Source organism: Otolemur garnettii, unplaced genomic scaffold (assembly GCF_000181295.1).
Source record: "Otolemur garnettii isolate 467f Iridium unplaced genomic scaffold, OtoGar3 scaffold00007, whole genome shotgun sequence".
NCBI classification, from domain to species: Eukaryota; Metazoa; Chordata; class Mammalia; order Primates; family Galagidae; genus Otolemur; species Otolemur garnettii.
The window spans coordinates 7,000,793-7,010,931 of record NW_003852402.1 but is presented as its reverse complement, the minus strand read 5'-3'; the positions used below and the strand labels follow the sequence as shown (position 1 = coordinate 7,010,931).

Genomic DNA, 10,139 nt, shown 5'->3' with positions numbered 1-10,139 from the left:
AAAAAAAAAAAAAAAAAAAGAATGGAGGTTTCAAAGGGCCACAGTGGTATGGCAGAGGTGTCTGAAACATCGTGAAGAAAGTTGACATTAGTTCCCCAAGAATGGGCTTGGAGTTAAAGACAGTGTTTTCAAAGTGTGATTGAAATGACAGACTGAAGTCAACATATGACACTTCTCCCATGGTACCACACGGCCTCTTAAAATATGCCTCTTGGTATTCAACCCATAGCAAAGGGCCTCTATACCTTTCTAGGCCTCCTTAAACTTTGCGGCATAATTGCCTTCCAAGTTAACCAGCCCTGAACAGTTCAGCCTCAGAAAGGAAGCATTTTAAATGCAGGCCAAAGTCATTGGGAAATAAGCCTCCCACCCCAAAACACAATAGAACCACTGTCATCAGCCCTGCCTAGCTAACCATTTTCTGCAGCATAAGCAACTAAAGCTGCACATCAATTTATACCTCAGTGATGTTGTCCCACAAATAAGGAAGCATATAATGCCACCTTTGCCTCTTTAATTGGAGAACAGGCTAGGCCAGGTGGCTGTGGGGTGGAACTTTACAAACATGCCGACAACCAGAGTAAGATTTTCTGTTCTATCAGCTCAGACTCTAATTTTGACTTCAAGAAGCTTATGGAGCACAGGACTAAAGCACCAGTGACATCCTTACCTAAAGACAGGAGCGACCATTCAGATGGGTTTGTTCATTTTTTAAAAAGCTATTGACAAATTCTAGAGTCTATACAAAAAATATTTATGGAAGTGTCGTATATTAGAAAACTTAGAAATAACTACCCTTCAACAAAAGCAACAAGAAGATTCATTAAGAAGCTGCAGAGGACCGATTTGGGGGCAAAAGGCGAAGTGGGGGGGGGAAGGCTAAGTGCTTAATAATAGTAAAATCTCTCCCTTCTCAAATATATTAAATTGCAAACGTGAGAGCAAATTCTGTCCAGTTTCAGTAAGAATCTTATCATTTATTTGTTTACTTCCAGACACAAGTTAAACCTGGATTCGGGTCCCTTGTGCTGAATGTTTCAGTAAGTGTCTAGGAGAAAGACAAAATGGGGCGTGAAGCTGGAAAGAGGTCTCAGTCGATACAGATGCCAGAGAGAAATACTGACAAAAATGTGAAAGCTTTTAAGAAGAAAAAAAAATACATTTTAAAGGGGAAAGTAAGGATAATGGTGAAGGAATCAACTGAGCCCAAACCTATAAAAATATTCAGGCCCCTCAAGTCTCACACACCCAGATCATTCTACAGCCAAGTACTACAGGATTCGAATGAATGTGTAAAAAGGGAAAAGGGCCCTTAATTTTAACAAGGCCAGTAGGTGTCACAGACTGGGTGCCTAGATGCTGTCGGGAGAGGGACCCGCCCCGCTGGTCTTAGAGGCCTGGACGCGAGGGCGTGGCCTCAAAGGCCTCTAGGACTTGTGCGGCTGACTGCACCACCCGCCCAGTCTCACATCACGCCTCAAGCACAGGCCACTGGAACAACACGCGTCCCCTTTCGACTAAGATGACCCTTTCTACTGCGTTCCAGGTTCCTCTGGAGCCCGGACTCGACCCGATCCCAGACCAGACCGGGAGGCGGGGAGGCGCTCTGTATCCTGGGAATCGTAGTCCTCAGACAACCCAGGACTAGGCTCAAGCAAGTGACCTACTTTCTCCGCACACTACACTTCCCTCCGTGCTCTGCGAAGGCCGGGCCGGCTGAACTACGCATGCCCGGCAAGGGAGCTGGCGGAGGAAACGAGAACCAAAGAAAAGTTTCCGATGCACATGCGCACTGGGCAGGCGGTCCCCCCACCCCCGCCATCGCCGCCCTAATGCATTTCATACAAATTCTACCCAGAAGGCCTACTCCCGGTATTGTACCGCCCCACCTTCTCCATTTCTAGGCTTTAGGAAAGGCTGAACTTTACCCCCATTTCCCTTCATCACCTCCCATGACTGCTGAATTAGGGATCTTCTTCTAATGAGTTTTTTCTGGGTGAAGGGATGGGTGGGCTGGCATAGATAAGGTCACGTCCCGTCCCCCCCCCCATCCGAATTCCGGGGGCTGGGCGGTCCGTCTTGCAGTTGCTGTAGGGACCATAGATTCAAAGAGAAACGAGTCTTTTTCACTTAATGCCCAGCAAGCTAGGGTCCAGCACACTCACAGCCAGAAAAGGAAAAGCAAAAATTAAACCCAGTTTTCTCATCTTCTTGGTCAAAGAAATTCCCAGTTAAGCTGAGGGACGCCGTCCGGACGCCAGCAAGGACCAAGCCTCACCCCACTTCTAATCCAAGTTTAAGTAACCGGACCAAGGTTAGAGAAATGGGAAAAGGTTCCCGAGCAGGAAAGGAAAAACCCGTATATCTGACACCTGGACGTCTTCTAATATTTAAAATTCCGTGTGAGTCCTCCCACTTCAAGGCCTTGCTCCACGACCAGACCAGATCCTAGGCAAAGCTCCCCTACTGGGTGTTAAACCTCCCTAATCCTTCCTCCCACACAAGCTGCTTTTCCCCTGTGCTTCAGAGAGGGATGGGGGTAGGCGCCCAGGGAAGCAACAGTGTTTTTCTGTTGGAAAATCAGAGATGAGACCCACTCCCAGGGTAGGGTCGCAAGAGAGAAAAATATTAGATACTGAGCAGGCACCCCAGCCCTCGTCCGGCCCAAGTTGGAGCTTGCTGTGTGGCGTTTTGGCTCCTCCTGAGGGAGGGAGAGGGCCTGCCGGCTGTCGCTGCTGTCTCTGTACCCTCCTTCCCTTCGTCTGTCTTCTGGTCAAGGGCACAGTTCACTCTGTGGACAGGAGTTTTAAGAGTCAAGCCCTTCCTCCTAGGCACCTCGCTGAAAACACCTAGAATCTACTCACTGGTGTTGCTCTATGGATACTTTTTTTCCCACCCAGTCTTCCCTTCAAACACGTTAGAGTATAAAAAGCTTTAGCTGAAACAGTGAATTCTGGCTCACTGGCCCAAGGACAATCTCCACTGACCCGTTCTATCGCCAAAACGGGGTGGGGGTGTTCAACCTCCATTCCTATTAACAATTACCACCCCTCTTCCCCGCACACGGGAAAAGTAGCAGAAAAACAAGGCCTGGATCCCCTTCCTTCCTCTGATTTATTTTAAGTTGGGGAGAGTTATGTTTCTTTGGAGAATAAAGGAAATCCAGCGAGAATCTGGGATATGAAGAGCTGGGGAGGCGGGGAAGGGAGGAAATGCACCCCACCCAGTAGGGGGCCACACTGGAACTGGAAGAGAAGGGGACTCTCCGGTACCCCAGGATCAGCGATGGCGTGAGCAGAGGAGCCCCGTGGCAAAGAGAGGGGGGTGTCCAGAGGGAAGGTAGAAGGGAGAGGAAAATGTTGGCCAGGCTGGGGAAGGGGGGCGACAGCAACGTGGTGTACAGCAAAGCGAAGAGCCGGGGTGGGGAGGGGTTGGGGGAGGCGGTCGGGCCTGCTAAGTCTCACGGTGGCCCCCCGCCCGCACACTCCCACTCACTTGCTTGGGTCTGCGCGGTGGCGGGGCGCTCTGCCGGCGGCAAGGCGGCTTCTCCCTCCAGGGTAGTCCTGAGCGTGGGGCGGAGTTGCTCTCCCTTCCTTCCCGGGCGCCACCGGGCCGGGAGCCAATGTGTCCTTTTTGTCGTTGAGGGTTGGGGGACCAACGAGGGTCTTATTGGCTCAGTAATAATTCCTTCAGCTTTTTGGAGGTTGGGATCGGTGCAGGGGGACGAAGGGAGGACGGGCCGGCTGGCAGCGACGGCGCGGGGATGGATAGTGGAGCAGAGGGTGACTCGTGTCGCGGGGCGGAGGACAGTCCTGCCCTTCTGGCCTCTAGTCGCCCCTGTCACTCGCCTTTCTTATCCGAAGACCCACACCTTCCCGCGCCCCAGCCCGAAGTGAGCAAAGTCAATGAAAAGTTTCACCCTTACAAACCCTGCGCACGGATCCAGCTTCTCCACCCCTGCGTGATGCGTCCCTCCGCCGTGCAGGGGCGGGGCCGGGGGCCTGGCCGGGACTACTTTCTCTCCGGCCGGAGGCTTAACCCTCTGGTGCTGACCAACCCGGCCGGTCCTGAGTCCCGCCACGTTGTACACCCCACTGCGCGTTGCGGGTTCCTTAGCTAGCCTGGCTGCCTTTCCCTCCTGTGACAGCGCGCACCGTAGTTATTTTCTCCATGCCCAAGCCGCTCTCTGAACTCGTGCTTATTGTGTAAGGTGTCTGCCTGGTAGACGGTGCGTTCGGTGACAGTAGGGCCCGGCCCGGGACAGAGCTGTTCACGGGCCAGGCGCGCAGTGGAAGCTAACTCTGTGTTGGGAGGGTCAATGTCGCGGGGAGAGCGGACGACATCGCTGGGCCTTCTGGGAGTGCTGAGTCTGCAGCCCAGCACCTGCCTTGGCGCTGACGGTTCGGATGTTTGCCCGAACCGTCTCCCCAAGGCGTCCTTCCAGCCCTGGGCTGAGGGTCCCGCAGTTCTCGCTTCGCCCCAGTTACGGTGTCTCCGCAGGTGGGGAGCTCGGGGGCCAACACGGGCTCTGGAGACTTCGAACCTGAACTCGGGTTGGCCTGCGTCTTCTGAGCGCCTCGTTCCTCGTCGGGGGACTCGTAAGGGCCAAGAGGAACTGGGGGCATGGGGCCTGCTGTGCGGGAGGAAGAGTAGGCGAAGTAGAGCCCGCCGGCCAGTGAAACGAACTGAGTGCCATAATTAACCTACACTCGCGGTTTTTGGCTTCTCGTTTCCGCACAAGAGCGCCCCTGTCCAGACATCCCCGTTAAGTCTCCCCAGCTGGCGACCCCCACATGGGAGACAAGGGAGAGTCACAGTACTGTCCTAGGAACAGCCCCGCCGGCGCGCGGTGACACCAGCCCGAACAAGGGGCGACGCCGAGCTCTTGCACTTGACGGCCCCTTGTGCTGCGGAGCGAGGCTCGCTGAACTCCGCACGGGGCGTGCCAAGTCCGCGCCTTGGGCCCTCTGCACTCGCCTGGCCACACGGGCCACTCACTTTACCTCTTTGTGACTGTGTGGGACCCAGGGTTGGGGGTAGCGAAGGTTGTGTTCTGAGGTCACACACTGAACTGCCAGAGGCGAAGCCGGGACGTCTGGAGGATTGTGTGTGAGGATCTGTCTCATCCCACAAATCGCCCATTCCCCAATTCTACTTCCCGCCCCTACCTTTATTCTCATTTCAGAAGGTTTGGCTCAACAGCCATCGCCGAACCCACGTGGGGTAGCGAGTATCGAAAGTTTCCAGGGGCAGTTTTTTTTTTTTTTTCTTTTTAATTGATCACTTTTTTTGGCAAGGGCAGAGTAGTGGTAGCGATGGGGGTTAAACGCGCTTTCCTTGACTGCAGCAGAGAAATGCCAGGCTGGAGGGCAAACTCCACGGGGACAGGCAGGTGGAAGGGAGCCTAAGCGTCCCCATCCCCCTCAGCGCTGCAACCCTGGGGCCACCTCCAGGGACTATTTGCCTAGTGCGTCAGCGAGAGACAAAGCGTCACGCACACGCCCCCTCCGCCTTGCTCCGCTCCACCCTGCGTTTCTCTCGCCTCCCTCCCTTTCTTCACTCTAACCGTGTTCCACCGGGCGGTGAGACTTGGCCGGCCTACACCGTCCCAGAGCACAGAAATCTAAAAATATAACTGGTGTGTTAGCAACAGCCTTCCCGTTGGTCGGGGAGCTGGGAAAGGCGGCGTCTGATTGGATTTTGGTTCCAACCGCGAGGACTAGGCCCTGGGGAATATGCGCTTGCACAATGAGCCCTGGCAAGGGATGTTGGTATTTGTAGTCATTTATTTAGGCTGCCATTAGGTGGATTTACACCCCAGTCGGTCACCTACCGTGTGGTCTAGATTCAGTGCGAGGAATCTCTTTACAGCATCTATAAAATGGAGATCGTGTGGGGGATAAAATACGATACTGTATGTAAAGCCTAGCTGAAATAATTACTATTAATTTAAAGATAACTATTCGGGCCAAATTGTAACCTACATATGCATATCCAGTGCTCAGTTTGGTGTGCATTCTCCAGTGGGAAACTCCACGACAGAACGGTAAAGGTCCAAACGAGCTGAGTTGTTCACCTGAGTTGTTTCCTGAGTGGATCTCAGGAAAGTTGGATGGAGTATATCTAAGCAGATAAAGGGTAGATGTCTCCTACCGTTTCGGACAAGACAAGGGAAGGCAGACTGAATCACTAGGAGGGAGGCTTGAGTTTCTGCGTATTTGTGCTTTTAATCAAATCTCTCTTGTAATGCTGAAAACACACCAGCCCTGAGTATCACTAAAACAAAATGAGAAATCCAGCTTCCTTAGTGGGATCTCTGGGTAAAGGATTAGTATATAAATAGGAAAGGATAAAATTTAAGAAAAGGTAAAAACCCTTCTTAACCTCTGATGTCTCCATTCATCATGTGGTGAGGAAAAGATTTTTTTTCTCCCCAACGTGTGATTTCATCTTGCTAGGGCTTAATTGTGAGCTTAATTCCTACTCAGGCATTCCAAATTTCCCTCCCGTTTTGAATAATGATGAGAAGCATACACCATGCTTTCAAAATGGTGAGCTTCCTAAGCAAGCATTGAGGGAGAGAAGGTGGAGACAAGTCTCCTGTTAGAGAGTAAGCAAATAATGTCAGGTGTTTTGGTGCCATGACAAGTCAAGCTGGTCGTAATTGGCCCCAATTAACTCAAGAATGAGTCACTCTCTCACACCATGGGGTGAGAAATTTTGTATTGTTTCTTCCAAGTTATCCAAGAAAATAGTTTCTCAATTTGATTCAATCTACTGCTCCAGCTGGGAAGGAGCAAAGTTACAATAGAAACTAGCTTTGAAGAAGAGTAGCTGAGGGCAGATGATTGCTATTTATTCGTTAAGACTGGTAAAGTAAGGTAAGTGAACAAACCTGTCTTTTGGTAAGACACTAAATTGCAGTATTCAAAGAAACTTAACGTTTTAGCCTTGGTGATGGCAAGGCCACTTGGGGATAGATAGGGAACTGAGTAAGTGGGAAAAGATGGAAATAGTTGGAGTCTTTTTTAAGGCAGGAATTTCAGCCAAGAAAAAGATCTTTCACCTTTATGTTCTACCTTCAAGCTACTATTGAAAAGCTACACATCAGATTAGAGTGACATCTAGTCTCTCTGAAATTTAGTCAATTCCATTCGATTCCCTCATAAGTTGATTTTAATTTACAAGCTGTTAAGTGGCAGGCCACGGTCCACATCTGGGTGGGTATATTTTCTTGGCATATACTGACATATTACATTTTAAAAGTGACTTTCCAATATTTAAAAATTGAAATATTGCCCCCAAAATATTGTCACTTGTTCTAAATTCAAAATATCTGGCAACACTGAGCATTCAAGCTGGTAGCAATTGCCTGGAGTTGACTAGCAACTGTCTCTTTTAGACAGGGCTTGTGTCTCTGCTTCCTCCACCTCCCTACCACTCCCAGACACTGAGGCTGAAGGTCACACACCATTTATCATCACTCTTGGGGTATTCTTCTTAGACTTCTCCCTTTTCTTTCTTACTATATATTTTTTCAAACCATTTTTTCAATACTGCATCTTTCTTACTATATATTTTCCTTTTTTCTTTCACTCATGGCCCTCAGAAGGAAACCCTTCCCTTTCACTCCCTTTTTACTCACCCACAGTCCTGAGTTTGTGACCCCTCGCCACATACACCAGAGCTGGCAGGTTTGAATCCAGCTCAGGCCTGCCAAAAACAACAATGACAACTACATCCAAAAAATAGCCAAGCGTTGTGGCGGGCTCCTGTGGTCCCAGCTACTTGGGAGGCTGAGGCAAAAGAATTGCTTAAGCCGGCTGGGCGCCTATAGCTCAACCGGCTAGGGCGCCAGCCACGTACACCTAAGGTGGCGGGTTCGAATCCCCAGCCCGGACCCGCCAAACAACAATGACGGCTGCAACCAAAAAATAGCGGGGCGTTGTGGCGGGCGCCTGTGGTCCCAGCTACTTGGGAGGCAGAGGCAGGAGACTCGCTTGAGCCCAGGAGTTGGAGGTTGCTGTGAGCTGTAATGCCACGGCACTCTACCCAGGGGGACAGCTTGAGGCTCTGTCTCAAAAAAAAAAAAAAAAGAATTGCTTAAGCCCAGGAGCTGGAGGTTGCTGTGAGCTGTGATGCCACAGCACTCTACCCAGGATTGACAGCTCGAGGCTCTGTCTCAAAAACAAATAAACAAAAAAACCCCACCAGTAATTGTTTGAGTGGTTGGCTATTGTGTGCTGGGCCTTGGAGAAGCACAAGGAACTCAAAGATCCTATTTATGATGTAGCTAATTGTTTTTAAACTCTGGGTTGTCACCCACTAGTGGGGTCATAAAATTACCTGATTTAATGGATTTCAACCAGAAATTTTAGAATAGAATGGAATAAAATGAAAATATCAGCGTACAATAATTATAGTAAAGGCTGGGCACCTATAGCACAGTGGTTACAGCATCAGCCACATACACCAAGACTGGCAGGTTCGAACCCAGTCCGGGCCAGCTAAACAACAATGACAACTGCAATAAAAAATAGCCGGGCGTTGTGGTGGGCCTGCAGCTGGCCTGTAGTCCCAGCTACTTGGGAGGCTGAGACAAGAGAATCACTTAAACCAGTGGTTCTCTACCTTCCTAATGCCACACAGCCCTTTAATATAGTTCCTGTGGGTCATGACTCACAGGTTGAGAACCGCTGATGAAGCCCAAGAGTTTGAGGTTGCTGCCAGCTATGATGCCACAGCACCCTACTGAGGGCGACATAGACTCTGTCTCGAAGAAACCCCGAAAAAGCCACAGTAAATATTGTTTTGTGAAACAAAAAATGACTTTGATTTACATTTAACTGAAAGGTATGAGTGGTTTTGAATTTCTTTTACTAGTAATAGAAATAGGACAAGTTGCTTGAAGAATCCCATACCTCTGTTTTGAACCACAGATTCCTGGGTGGCTAAAATAAGTTCCTGGAGTTAAAAATCAAATGGGGAGAGATGATTGACTATCAGAAAATAAGCCCCAACTTTATTAACATAATAGCAACAGACAGCGTTTCAAATTCTTAGAAGGAAAGTAACATGAAAGCAGTACAAGCCTAAATGCCCACAATTACCATTCTGGTAGCTCCCACCACACACTGAAGGCCCCCCAAGTACAGTTGCCATCAGAGCTGCTGCAAGAACCTGTTTTCCCCTGTGTGTGCTTTACAGCAAAGTCCTCAAAGAGTAGAGTGAAATATTATTCCTTTCTTGAAGGTCTTGGTGAGAGAACATATCCATGTGGAGAACAGAGCCTTGCTTCCCAAATTCAAGAAAAAACAATCTATTTTTCCCTTACATAGTCTGCCAGGGTGGTCTGTGGAGAATCCTTTTCCATTTCTAACAAGTCTGGATGAGGGGAAAAGGGATGTCAAGGTGCCGGGACACTAGCAGGCAATTCTGGCGATGCTCTGGGCTCTGCTCCCTCTCTGCTGGTGGTAGTGGGCGTCTTTCTTGGCAGCTGCAGCAGCTTGATGTGGGGATGAAGGGGGCACCCACCAATCACCTTTTCTTGAAGCCATACTTTTTGCGTTCATAGAAGAGGTCTGTCTTAGAGCTCCCCAAGTTGACAATTTTGGGGCAGCCATCTCTCTGGAAAACAGAACAAAGAAATTGCTAAGTCTCTGAGCCTAAATCAAGAGATTCAAATTTAAGGTAAAAATTTAAGCCTGTTACACATGTAGCTACTTGGGAGGCTGAGGCAGAACAATTGCTTGAGGTCAGGAGTTGAAGGCTGCAGGGAGCTATGATCATACTTGTGAATAGTTACTGTACTCCAGCCTGGGGCAACAAAGCAAGACCCTCATCTTTTTTAAAAAATATGTGGTCTCAGGAGGTGCTAATCTCATCTTAGTATTCAAAGACCCCAGGAGATGGGCTCAGTGGCTCACGCCTGTAATCACAGGAGAACAAGGTAGGATGATTGCTTCATCCCCTTACCCTAAGTTTGCTACCAGCCTGGGCAATATATCCAAACCCAAACCCCATCTCTAAAAATTAAAAATAGGCTCGGCGCCTGTGGCTCAAGTGGCTAAGGTGCCAGCCACATACACCTAAAGTGGCAGGTTTGAATCCAGCCTGGGCCTGCCAAACAACAATGATGG

At 49.6% G+C, this 10,139-nt stretch overlaps 2 protein-coding genes across 2 annotated transcripts in view; both read right to left on the bottom strand.

Annotated features, from left to right (window-relative positions):
* TOB2 (transducer of ERBB2, 2) overlaps positions 1 to 3,940 on the bottom strand; it is a 7,638-nt gene extending 3,698 nt beyond the window's left edge. Inside the window, exon 1 of the mRNA XM_003783162.3 lies at positions 3,496 to 3,940. The gene's annotated coding sequence lies outside the window, so the exon portion shown is untranslated. The remainder of the gene's footprint in view (positions 1 to 3,495) is intronic.
* Positions 3,941 to 9,000: 5,060 nt separating this feature from the next.
* PHF5A (PHD finger protein 5A) overlaps positions 9,001 to 10,139 on the bottom strand; it is a 13,904-nt gene continuing 12,765 nt past the window's right edge. The window contains exon 4 of the mRNA XM_003783161.3: positions 9,001 to 9,627. Within this exon, the coding sequence (XP_003783209.1) occupies positions 9,538 to 9,627 (90 nt within the window). The 3' untranslated portion in view covers positions 9,001 to 9,537. The remainder of the gene's footprint in view (positions 9,628 to 10,139) is intronic.